General features: G+C 49.6%; 1 protein-coding gene across 2 annotated transcripts in view; it reads left to right on the plus strand.

Moving 5' to 3' along the window:
* GCN1 (GCN1 activator of EIF2AK4) overlaps positions 1-12,781 on the plus strand; it is a 57,963-nt gene that overhangs the window by 17,045 nt on the left and 28,137 nt on the right. The window contains exons 12-26 of one of the 2 annotated variants that reach the window (XM_049619251.1): positions 370-420; positions 706-804; positions 1,024-1,197; positions 2,728-2,880; positions 4,024-4,116; positions 5,183-5,258; positions 5,407-5,566; positions 6,608-6,797; positions 6,897-7,021; positions 7,828-8,006; positions 8,305-8,398; positions 9,520-9,633; positions 9,726-9,924; positions 10,807-10,962; positions 11,448-11,629. In XM_049619251.1, the coding sequence (XP_049475208.1) occupies positions 370-420; positions 706-804; positions 1,024-1,197; positions 2,728-2,880; positions 4,024-4,116; positions 5,183-5,258; positions 5,407-5,566; positions 6,608-6,797; positions 6,897-7,021; positions 7,828-8,006; positions 8,305-8,398; positions 9,520-9,633; positions 9,726-9,924; positions 10,807-10,962; positions 11,448-11,629 (2,045 nt within the window). The remainder of the gene's footprint in view (positions 1-369; positions 421-705; positions 805-1,023; positions 1,198-2,727; positions 2,881-4,023; positions 4,117-5,182; positions 5,259-5,406; positions 5,567-6,607; positions 6,798-6,896; positions 7,022-7,827; positions 8,007-8,304; positions 8,399-9,519; positions 9,634-9,725; positions 9,925-10,806; positions 10,963-11,447; positions 11,630-12,781) is intronic. The other variant, XM_049619253.1, reaches the window with a different exon arrangement.

The raw sequence follows: 12,781 nt of genomic DNA on the forward strand, positions 1-12,781 counted from the left end.
TTTTTTTTTTTTTTTTTTTTTTTTTTTTTTTTTTTTTTTTTTTTTAAGCGTAGACATTATCGTATGCATAAAGGGAAACACTAGAGGGAAATACCCCAGAATGTTCATAACGTTTTTGGGTAGTGGGCATGTGGGTGAGTTTTAAATGCTTTCCTTTATATTTTTTGTTTCTCAAATTTTCTGTAAGAGCAAAACTACTGTTCTAATCAGGAAAAAGTCTAGGAAATGTTATAAACCCAGCTTCACAATAGAAAGTCTATTTCTGGAATCAGAAGCTGTTTCTTGGTGTCACACACATGACCACATTAGTCACCCCCATGGGAAACGTGGCAGACGTGGAGTTTGAATCTTTGCCGTCTCTCCTCTCAGGCTCGGAGGGAAAACTGACCATTGTAGCCCAGAAGATCAGCGTCCTCTCAGGTATAGTAAGGCAGGTCTGTCATTGGATCTTGACTCCTCTGATAATCCTGGACATCGCAGCCTGGCTTCCAGGACTCTGCTGCCTGCCTGTGTGGCAGGTGGGACTTGTTTGGGTCTAGCAAGAGGGAGGCCTGGCTTCCCTAAAAGGCAAGTCATCTGGAGGGGGGATTGAGGGAAAGGCACTAATGGCCAGGGGAGAGGCATGGCTGCTAGGGAAGTGGGCAGCAGCAGGAAGACTCCTGTGTTTGTGGTTTTGTGCTGAGCAGGAAATCCCCTGCCTTACAGGGATCGGGAGTGTCAGTCATCACGTGGTGTCTGGGCCTTCTAGTCAAGTCCTGAATGGGACTGTGGCTGAGCTGTTCATTCCGTTCCTCCAGCAAGAAGGTAACTGTGCAGCATGGTAAGGATGCAGTCTGGATCCCCTCTTGACTCCGGTTTTCACAGCCAGAGCTGCCTGCCATGAACCCCTTCTGAAGGCAGACCTCCCCTGAAGCATCACGGCTTCCTCCCCCTCGTACCCTTGCTTGCTTTCGGGTGTTGGTGGCAGCGATTGGACATGGGCCTGAGATGCTGAACTGACTGGATTTCTGCTTCTTGCCCTAGTTCATGAAGGCACCTTGGTGCACGCTGTCTCTGTCCTGGCTCTCTGGTGTAACCGGTTCACCACGGAAGTGCCCAAGAAGCTCACCGAATGGTTCAAGAAAGCCTTCAGCCTTAAAACCTCCACCTCTGCAGTGCGGCATGCCTACCTGCAGTGCATGCTGGCCTGCTTCCGAGGTGAGATGCCTCCCCTGCAGGGGTGACCGAGTCTTCTGGGCATTGTCACCGTCCCCAGCTTTCTCATTCAGTCCAGCTTACTTTGCACCACTTCTTTGAGCCTCTGGGAGCCTCGCCCTTAATCATCCACAAAGCCTGGATCAGTGCCCAGTCTTCACAGCAGACTTTGACTTCTCTCCCATATCACACTTTCAAGTTACAAAGCTTCATTCAGAGAGGACCCAGGACTAGAACCTGTCACTATATTATCTGAAATCATGGGCAAGGGATTGTGAGTTGGCTGATTGAAAAAGTCCAACTTCATGGATACTTTACGTTGGACTTACTGGAAAGCAAGCACTGCCCTTTCTTCAGGGCTGACAAACCTGTCATTTGGGCATGGGCATCTACCTCTTTCCCAGGCAAAGCTGGGGGAAACTTTCCAATCTGCATAGGATCTGTGATCTCCTTGATTTCCAAGGTAGAAATCTCTAGTGTTAATTTCTACCTCTTGTATAGGCTATACTTCTTTTAAATTTTTTTCTTTTTAATTTTTATAGAGAGAGGACATGAGCTGGGGAGGGGGGCAGAGGGAGAGAGAGAGAGAATTTTAAGCAGGCTTCCCACTCAGTGCAGAGCCTGACACAGGGCTCACTCCCATGACCCTGGGATCATGATCTGAGCCAAAATCGGGAGTGGGATGCTCAACCTACTAAGTCACCCAGGCACCCCAGGCTAGTATTTGTTTTTTTAAAAAGCTTACGCTTGTGATGAGCTGTGTTTAAAGAAATGTCTAGGAGATTCCACAGAAGGGTGTCCCTTGTCTACAGGGCCTGTACTCTCTATGTCAGTTTACAGTTTTGCTGCATTGACCAATCTTGACTTAGATTGAGTTCTAGATAGCAGAGACTTGGTTTAAACTAGTCTCTTCAGCTTGAGCTGTTTCTACTTGCCATTTTTAAAGTACACATAATATAAAAGAAGCCATTAAAATAAACATTTTTTTAGATTCAAATGCATGACCTCATCCAAATGAAATATGTGTTTTATTGTAGAATGTTCTTATATAACGCTTTAATAGTTAAGAAAACATCGGTTTAGCTGTACTTTTTAACAATTCTACTTAAAAAAATTTTTTTTTTAATTTTAATGAAGTGGGTTTAGTTAATAGGTCAATAGGTTGGTTCTGGTTTTGGAATTTGGGTCGTGAGCTTGTCTGGTGTAGGGGAAGAGCCCCAGAAAGAAATTGCTAGGTTTGCGATAGGCCCTGGCTCTCCTCCGACCAGCTATGTGCCCTTGGGCAACTTACTTAACCTGTCTCCGTCTCTTTCCTTACCCATCAAACGGATAACTGAACTATTGGATTTGCAATGATCCTTCTAGCTCTAACATTGTGGTTGTTGGGTTTACTTCTAGTTCCCCTACTTCACAGCATTTAACAGGGTAACTGAAGGGCTTTAGCATTTCAGACCTCAGTGGATAATTCCTTTCTTGAGTAATCTTGTCACCCCTGACAAGGAGTTTTGTAAAGTGCTGGTCCTCTCTCCACAGGTGACACACTATTGCAGGCCCTGGACTTACTGCCTTTGCTCATCCAGACAGTGGAGAAGGCAGCCTCCCAGAGCACTCAGGTTCCCACAGTCACTGAAGGGGTGGCTGCAGCCTTGCTGCTCTCGAAGCTTTCGGTGGCTGACTCGCAGTCTGGTAAGGGTCTAAGCTTGTCCAGGATGGTAGCAGATGACGCCTCATTCAGAGTCCTTGGGAGGAGTGTCTTGATGTTTAGGATTTCACAGGATCATCTTGGTCACCACCACACTGGGCAGCCACAGGGATGCCTCAGGGTCACACTAGGGATGTGTGCAGGGATGAATCTTAGGGTCACACCAGGAGATGGGAATACGGCCAGTGACTCTTGTCACTGTCCTCCTTTGCACTTTTGCTCAAGTGCTCTGGGACAGGGTTTGTATATAATGTCCAGACTGACCTGGGTTTAGTATAGTGGGACTTTTTTAGAGTGTACCTTGAAAAGCTTCCCCCTAGCCAGTCTTCTTCTACTGAAGATACTGAATATGCCTTGGAAAAGATTCCAAATTGGCACAACCAAAAGAGCTTTCTCTTTCTTTTTGTGGCTTCCTGGTATTCCATGCTTGCTTTAGTGCATGTCCTACTCTGGCTGCAGACATATGTGAACTTATTCCTGTGGTTAGAAATGGAGTTCAGCTCTTCTATACCATTGGGTGCTGTCTGTGTAAATTCCAGAACTCTGCGCTGCCTTGGCAGGAAGGCAGAGATGAACATGACCACGATTCCACAAATTTTAAGCTGCTTTACTCTAGTGAGAGGAGATGCAAAAGTATGTCCGTTGTTTGAGGTAAAATGTGGCAGTAAAGCAGTTTTGAAGAAGGGATTCCTTTTGGTTTAGGTGCTGGCTGTCAGGAAAGGCTTCACAAAGGAGCCTTTGGACTAGGGTTCTGAAGGAAGGATTTCACCAGCTGGAAGGGTGTGAGTTCAGATCAGCCTCAGCCAGGGAGAGCACGATGTGTGAACAAGTGTTTCAGCTTGGCAGCTGGAGTAGGTGGGACTTCAGGTGGGATGTTTGCCTGGGCCTCTGTAGGCAGCAGATGGTTTTCATGTAGGCATTGACACCAGAAGGACTGGTTAGTTCTCAGAATGGGGAGGAGGTGGGCAGTGAGGCTAGGGGTGACCCATCCATGCTGGGGGAGCATTGCTGCCTGCTGCAAAGCAGGGTCTGTCCACATAGCTGGCCCCAGCAGCTTCAGGATGGAGGGGACCAACCCTGGCAGATGGAGTGAGCTATGTCATGGAGTGACCTTTTGTTTCTTGCAGAGGCCAAACTGAGTGGTTTCTGGCAGCTGATTGTAGATGAGAAGAAACAGATTTTCACTTCTGAGAAATTCCTGCTCATGGCTTCAGAGGATGGTGAGTGACTTAGTTGGACTTTCTTGAACTTGAGGTTGGGCCCGAGTCTCTCTGGCGGGTCTTCAGAGAGGACCCTTCCCTGACTGCCTGTTGCCTCGACCAGTCAGCTAAGCAAAAACTGGACCAGAGTGCTGTGGTCAGCAGCTGGGCCGTCAGCCGCCGTGGGAATGAATGCACCCCTGTGGGGCTTGGAAGGCTGGGGAATGGGGGAGTTTGTGGAGACAGAGTGCTAATGGTTGTGAGGCTGCAGTATTAGGTTTAATTATAGCTGATTGGGTAATTGGTGCTGTCTCGGAGGTTTTCTTGTGTTATTACAAGGCAGCTGAGAAACTATGGTGGAGTGTGGCTGGCTGCACTCCCCCACCAGGAGACACAAAACTACTGGTTTCTCTCCCGGCAGAGAAGGAACAGTTGATCTTTAAATGTAGGTTTAAAATTCTGGGTTGCCTTAGGGGTGTCTGCTGCTAATCAGTGATTTGAAAAGTCTTTTGATTCACAAATCACAACATCCAATTATAAACGAGCTGAAACTGTTAGTCACTTCCTGATTTAAAAAAAAAATTAGTTCTTGTATAGGAAATACACTCACGTAATTCAAAAATAAAAGATCCAAGAGGGCCTACGTTGAAAATCATACCCCTGCTTTGATCTCTGGCCACCCAGTGTCCCTGGCCATGGAGAACCAGTTATATTAGCTTCTGTGTATCCTTGATATTTTACACTTTATACCAGCAAATGTCTTTTTGTGTTAGTTCTTCACTTTTTTTACACAAATGGTAGCCTGCCTGCCATACACATTGTGCTATGTAGACTTGGCAATCATTCTACTTCAGTATGTGAGTGTCCTCACCCTCTTTTTTAGAACTGCATAGTAATTTTTAATTAGAATGAAGCGTTATATTTTTAATCAGTCCAAAATACTTGTGTACATTGTCAGCAAAAAAGGAACTTCAGATCCAGTGATAATCACATTTACGTTTTGGTGTTCATTTTCCAAGCCTTTTCAGTTCCTTCTGGATGCGTTCTGTATTTTAAAAACACTTCTGCTGTTTGTCTCCCCTCCTAGCCCTGTGTACTGTGCTGCATCTGACAGAGAGACTTTTCCTTGATCACCCGCATAGACTCACAGGCAACAAAGTTCAGTACGTGAGGCCTGTTTACCTTCCCCTCGGGCCACATGGGGCAGACCGCGGCAGGAGCCTGAGAAACAGCGTGTGTGCAGGGTGGGAGGGCTGGCTGCGGAGAGCCCACATCCACCCTCCCCAGGGTGCTACGTCCTTGTGCTTGCAGGCAGTACCATCGGGCTCTGGTGGCCGTGCTCCTGAGTCGTACCTGGCGTGTGCGCAGGCAGGCCCAGCACACGGTCCGGAAGCTGCTGTCCTCTCTCGGGGGCTTTAAGCTGGCATTTGGACTCCTGGAGGAGCTGAAGGCTGTCCTCAGTTCTCACAAGGTGAGGGCAGCTGGGGTCCAGAACCTGGGGCTCACTGACCCACTTAGCCCACCCCAGTTATGCCATGGGAGTTTGCTGGTCTCTTCCTGTGCTGTTCTCACTGAGACACTTGTGTGATGCCAGAATCTTCTGCCCTACCCTTGAAGCTCTGGTAACATCTTATTTCATATAATTTCTTTGTCTTTTCAGAGATGCTTTTCTTGTCAGAATTGTGACCTGTAGTTGAATCTTTTTATCACTGAGTAATGGAATAACACTTTCTTTTTAAAGTACTTTATAATTTTTAGAGCATTTGCAACCCATTCTCTCTTTTGCTTTTTTCACACTGCTGTTACAAGGCAGGTAGGCTATGGGGCGCTTGGGTGGCTCGGTCAGTTAACATCCAACTCTTGGTCTCGGCTCAGGTCATGATCCCATGGCTGTGGGATCAGGCCCCACCTTGGGCTCTGCACTGAGCATGGAGCCTACTTAAGATTTTCTCTCCCTTTGCCCCCTTCCCCTGCTCATGCATTCTCCCCCTCTCTCTCCCTTACTCTCAAAAAAAAAAAAAAAAAAAAAAAAAAAAGAAAAAAAGGCAGGCTAAATATCTTTATTTTATATGAATTGTCCAGGGTTCCAGCAGCTGAAATGACTTGCCCAGCGTCCCCCACCACTGGGTGACAGAAGTGAGAGTAGACCCCAAAGACCAGGTCCCTTTTCAGTGCTCTTGTACTCCGTGTCCCTCCCTCCCTAATCCCGCTTGAGGGATGTGGGCCAGTGACAGACTTGTGGTCTCTCTGGCTGGGTCTCCTGGACCAATTTCTGTGGCCACCTTTCTCCCCATGGGCTTTTTAGGTGCAGAGTCAGTTGTGCTTCCTCCTTCCAGGCACATCTCACAGTCTGCAAGTCCCATGCAGGGAGCTGGGCATATCTCTACTCCAGCAGGAACCCCAGAGAACACCATGTGTGAAAGGCAGCCGTGCCCCTGGCATCTTTGTCTCTTGTGTGCCAGGCCTGCACAGGGTGCTGAGTAGTGGGGGCTGATGAGTTGTTTCCTTGCAGGTGCTACCTTTAGAGGCTCTGGTGACTGATGCTGGGGAGGTGACTGAGGCAGGCAAGGCCTATGTACCTCCGAGGGTCCTGCAGGAGGCTCTTTGTGTCATCTCTGGGGTGCCAGGACTAGAGGGTGACATTACCAACACTGAACAGCTGGCCCAGGAGATGCTGATCATCTCTCATCACCCATCCTTAGGTCTGTGCCTGGGGCGAGTGTGGGAGGGGCAGGGACTCCACTGGGCAGGATGAGGGTAGGCTGGGCAGAAGGCCTCAAATTGCTCCCCCTTCCCTTCAGTGGCAGTGCAGTCTGGACTCTGGCCAGCGCTCCTTGCCAGGATGAAGATTGACCTCGAAGCCTTCATTACCAGGCACTTGGATCAGATCATCCCTAGGATCACCATGCAGAGTCCCCTGAACCAGGTGATTGGCATATGGACTAGTTCTGGCCTCACGTCAGAGTGTCAGAGGGAGGATTCAACGAAAGAGGTGCAGGTGTGGTGAAACGTGGCCTTGGACCCTTGGGTTGCAAGTGACAGAAAATGCAAACATGGTTTAAGCACAAGAGGGAGCTTCCTGCCTCTTCTCACTGCTGAGTCACAGGATATGACTGGCTCTGCACGATGCTGGCTACGGGGACTCAGATGTTATCTTCAGGACACTGTAGGTGGTGTCTCTCTTACTCTCTGCCATCTCTCTGTCTCTTCCATCTGTGTCTCATCTCTGCTCTCCATGATGGGGGCTTCATTCCCCAACAGTCTCTTCCTCCCTGGTAGCAGGGCAGCTGACACACTTCCAGGCTTATAGCTTGTCCCTATCAGCCCAAGTGAGAAAAGCTTGTGTTTTCCAATCATTTAAACTGGCATGGGGTCTCACTGCCCTTGTTGACCTGATTTGGGGCCTGTGCTTGTTTCTGAGCCTGTCCTTTTGGGCTGTGTCATATGCCCACCTCTGGAAAAGGTGGGGGCAGCTTCACTTGCACCACAGAGATTGAGAGTAGAGAAGTGTGTCACCCAGTCAGGGTGCTGGTACCAGACCAAGCGGGAAATGCTTCCTGGGAAGGCAGGCACACACTCCTACTGTTTACGCCGGGGGGGCGGGGGGGCAATGCTCAGAAAGAGCAGGCAGTGGCAAGAAGAAGAAGAGCTGGTAGCCAGGGTGTTTAGGCATGGCAGGACCCCTGTCCAGTGCCGGTCTTGGTGCATCCTGACCCTGTCTGTGTTTGACAGTCTTCCATGAATGCCATGGGCTCCCTCTCCGTCCTGTCCCCGGACCGGGTCCTTCCACAGCTCATCAGCACCATCACTGCCTCCGTGCAGAACCCTGCATTGCGCCAGGTGACACGGGAGGAGTTTGCCATTATGCAGACTCCTGCCGGCGAGCTGTATGACAAGTCTATCATCCAGAGGTGAGCCCCCACTCATGGGCTCAGTTGCCCCAAGCCTTAGTTTTCTTACCTATAAGAGAGAGAGGCCTCCGTTACAGGGTTGTTGCAAGGAATCAATTAAACCACTTTTCCATTCGTTGGACAAGTACTGCTCTGTTCCAGGCACATGCTTAGGCTTGGGATACAAGAGCATTTCAAGTCTCTGGTACTTTCCTGGTGCATACAACTTCAAAGCTAGCTGGGGTTTCACTACTGGTGGGAGGCTGGAGGACCTGGTGGCTGTTTTGAAGCTGGCTGATCACCTGCTTTGATGTTTCAGTGCCCAGCAGGACAGCATAAAGAAGGCCAACATGAAGCGAGAGAACAAAGCTTATTCCTTTAAGGAGCAGATCATTGAGCTGGAGCTCAAGGAGGTGAGTACATGGAAGCATTACACGTGAGGTGGCTGCTGAGCTTTGTGGCCTCAGGCTGGTGACTTTCCCTGCTTTGTGTATACCGTTCCTTGGGGTCATCCTGATGCCCATGGCACACTCTTCTGACCCCTCCACCAGTCCGGGGTCCCCCTACCACCCTTTTTACTTAACCCTTTCTTTAGCTTTTTCTACCCCTCAACTCAAGGAAGACAAATTTCTCTCTCTGCTGAGGGCCAGTTCCTACCTTCCTCCCACCAAATGGTGTGACTTGATTCCATGCCTGTTACCCCACCTCCTAGAGGCTGGGACCCGTCTTTCCTCCTGAGAGAATGCATAGGGCCTGGCCCTATGTAGCTTTTGGGGAATTGTGTATTCGGCTTGTTAACCGAGCCGATTCTGACAGCAGAGCAGGTCCCTTTACCAGACTGGGGCCTTTACCACACCTTGTCTCCCTTGTCCCCCTCTCAGGCAACCACCCTGCCCACCCAGTCCAGAGTAGACCCCACCTCTCTTCCCGCTTACTGTGCAGCATATTTCATTTCTTCATTTATAACCTTCATCCCGCTGTCAAGTCACCCTGTTCATGTTCATTGCTTGTCTTCGCCCACTAGATTGTGAGCTCCGTGAGGGCAGAGACTTGGCCTTCTTCCCCGCAGTATCCCCAGCATCTAGAGCAGTGCCTGGCGCAATGGAGGTGCTCAATAAATGCTTGTTGAATGAATGAGTGATTTCTTGGCCTTTTTTAGGCTCCAACTTATACTAGGGGAGAGCATCTGTGGGAGGGAGGCTAAGGTTTAGAATCTGAAGCTGCATGGGTAGGATACCCTTCCCAGCTCACTGAGGGAGTTTTCGTTTTTCTAACATATTAAAGGCTCTTCTTGCCTTTGTCAATAGAGAATGCAATAAGAAATTACTTCTCTACTGCTGTCTCCATCCTTTGGAAACCAGGTGGCTGTGGACTTTGTGGGAGGTGGGGGAGGCCACGTGGCAGGTTTGGGGGCCCAAGTCACAGACTTTGGGCTGGTATGGTGCTGATTGTGGGACAGATCTCACTCCCTACTCTGTGGTAGGGAGGGAGGTCTGTTCCCTGGAGACGGAATTGGTTTGCTCGTTGCCTTTAGGAGATAAAGAAGAAGAAAGGTATAAAAGAGGAGGTGCAGCTGACCAGTAAGCAGAAGGAGATGCTGCAGGCCCAGCTGGACAAGGAGGCTCAGGTCCGGAGGCGGCTGCAGGAGGTGAGTGGCTGCTGCTACCATAGGCTAGACCTGCCCCTTGCTGTCCGGAGCAGGCCCCGCTGACCTGCCTCCTCGGCCAACTCTGCTTGCAGCTGGACGGTGAGCTGGAGGCAGCGCTGGGCCTGCTGGACACCATCCTCGCCAAGAACCCATCTGGCCTGACCCAGTATATCCCTGTTTTGGTCGACTCTTTCCTGCCCTTGCTGAAATCTCCCCTGGCTGCTCCGAGGATCAAGAACCCTTTCCTGTCCTTGGCTGCCTGCGTCATGCCCCCTAGGCTCAAGGCTTTGGGTTAGTTCTTGTTTGCTGGCTGTGGATGGAGCCCACGGCAGCTCGGGAGGGGGTGGGAGATGCCCCTGAGCGCCTGTGGGGAGGCACATGGTGGTCTAGGCTACCGACTTCTGTTTCCATAGGGAAGCAGCCTTGGAACCCCAAGCTGTATATCCTTGGGATCGACATGGAGCTCCCTCCTCTGTCCTCCCTCCTGTTTTATGTCTGTTGGTCCCTTCACTCTGAGTACAGACGTCTAAACACTAATCAGTGTGGTCTTTCTGTAACAATTTTAAAACTAATCAGTCAGAAATTCAGTGGCAGTGGGGTTGGTTTGGTGCCACGTGGCTGGTCAGTGCAGCTCAGAGCTCCTGAGCAGCCACGTGTCCGTGATAAGAGGTCTCTGTGACCCTTAGCTTTTTGTTAGCTATGGAGATACAAAGACCAGGTAGTGGCTGGGTGTTATGGTGGCCTCACTCTCATGGGTTAATGGCCTTAAGCAGACTTTCTAGCTTAAAGGGTATATTCCTACGGGTGTGAGGCTAGAATCTGGGAACGGTTCTGAGTGGAAAAGTTAGTTGGTGCTTATGGAGCCTGCCAAAACTGTTAATGGCTGGCTGGGCTTATTACATGGAAGGTGGGAGCTCCAAATGGGTAGAGCTTTACCCTTTCTGAACAACTCTGGGCTCACACTTTTAACTTCTTAGTGTTGGAAGGACAGCTCCTGCTGGCCTACATGCCCCCCCCCCCCCGTGCTAACATGAAATGAGAAATTAGGTTTGGCACCGCAGAACTAGGATTAAGGGATAACGTGCCTCTACCTGGGGGCCCTGGTTTGTGCCCAGGCTGGATTCTGTGTCTTTGTATCGGTCATTCCCTTTGGGTCCCTTCTGTTGGACATAGGCACTTTGGTGAGCCATGTGACTTTACGCCTGCTGAAGCCAGAGTGTGCCCTGGATAAGTCATGGTGCCAGGAAGAGCTGTCGGTGGCCGTGAAGAGGGCGGTGACCCTGCTGCATAGCCACACCATCACCAGCAGGGTGGGCAAGGGTGAGCCAGGTGAGGAACAGGGCAGGTAAGGGCAGTGGGCACGAGGTGGTATATGCCGGTGCAGCAAGTTCGTGAGCCTCAACGTCCCCCAGGGCTTCCTGTAGCTGTGGCCTTGGGCGAGTCACTTTCCTTCTTGGCCTTCATTTCCTCCTCTGAAAAATGGGGGGTTGGACCAGATGGAGAATTTCTGAGTCCTGGTATTCTGTGAGCTACTGTGACCCCTCCCCGCCTTGGGAACCTACTTCTTGTCACTGGAATCTACCTGTGTGTTTTACCTTTCTCATCCTGGAACTGGGCAGTGTTTGGGGTAGGAGCATGATGGGCTGCAGAACCAGGCTACTAGCTTTCATCCCTGTCATCATATCCTGTGCTTCTGGGCATCAGAAGGAGCCTCCAGCCTCCTTCACCCCTCCGCCTGCTCACCTGGAGAATGGAAACTGAGGCGGCAGCTTGGCAGATGCCTGCAAGAGTGTGTCTGTTGCTTACTCTCACAGATGCTGCGCCCCTGTCTGCGCCAGCCTTCTCCTTGGTCTTCCCGTTTCTAAAGATGGTGCTGACTGAGATGCCCCACCACAGCGAGGAGGAGGAAGAGCGCATGGCCCAGATTCTTCAGATCCTCACCGTCCATGCCCAACTGAGGGCCTCACCTAACAATCCCCCAGGGCGTGTGGATGAGGTTGGCAGGGGAGCTCAGCTCTACCCTTGGCTTGAGGCGGGTCAGGGAGGCAGGGGCTCTCCACACTTGGCTGGCCTATCACGGGTTCTGGTGGGGTAGTAGAGTGTGTGCATATATCTACCACAGCAGCCATTGGTGAGGAGAACCCAAATGTTCTCTTTAGTGCAGCACTGACAGCCTCAAAGAAGCTTACGGGTCTCTTGAGAGTTTCTGACTTGGAGAAGTTGAAGGATTTTTTATTAATTTATTGTGTGTTTTTTTTTTTTTTTTTTTTTTTTTTTTTTTTTGTAATGTTTATTTACTTTGAGAACGTGCGAGCAGGCAAGCAGCAGAGGTAGAGGAAGAGAGAAAGAATCCCATGCAGGCTCCATGCCATCAGCAGAGAGCCCGATGCAGGGCTCAAACCCACAAACTGCAAGATCATGATCCAAGCTGAAATCAAGAGTCAGATGCTTAATCGACAGAGCCACCTAGGCACCCCTGTTTTGTTAGTTTTTTTTCTAACTCAGAAAATAATTTTGATCACGCTGCCTTTGACTTCCTTGTGATTTTGAGATTAGACCTCATTCATTGAAGGGTTTCCTTTTTAACATATGTTCTGAAAATGTGCCAAAGTAACGTATGTATGTGTTTAAAAATTCCAAGAACGTAGGGGCGCCTGGGTGGCGCAGTCGGTTAAGCGTCCGACTTCAGCCAGGTCACGGTCTCGCGGTCCGTGAGTTCGAGCCCCGCGTCAGGCTCTGGGCTGATGGCTCGGAGCCTGGAGCCTGTTTCCGATTCTGTGTCTCCCTCTCTCTCTCTGCCCCTCCCCCGTTCATGCTCTGTCTCTCTCTGTCCCAAAAATAAATAAAAACGTTGAAAAAAAAAAAAAATTAAAAAAAAAAAAATTCCAAGAACGTAAAAAAAAAAAAAATCCAAGAACATAGAAGCCAAAAAAATATATATATATGTGTATATATATATATATATACACACACACACACATATATATATATACATACTGCCCCACACAGGCAAAAATTGATTGTCCTGCTTTCATATGACCTTATGCTCCAGTCTTCTTTAATGCCAGCGACTTTACAGGCTGTGTAGGGTTCTGTGCTGCAGGTGCGCCAATGTTTCAATGAACTCTTCCTGTTGATAGATATTTTC

The sequence above is a fragment of the Panthera uncia genome (assembly GCF_023721935.1).
Source record: "Panthera uncia isolate 11264 chromosome D3 unlocalized genomic scaffold, Puncia_PCG_1.0 HiC_scaffold_8, whole genome shotgun sequence".
In the NCBI taxonomy this organism is placed as follows: domain Eukaryota; kingdom Metazoa; phylum Chordata; class Mammalia; order Carnivora; family Felidae; genus Panthera; species Panthera uncia.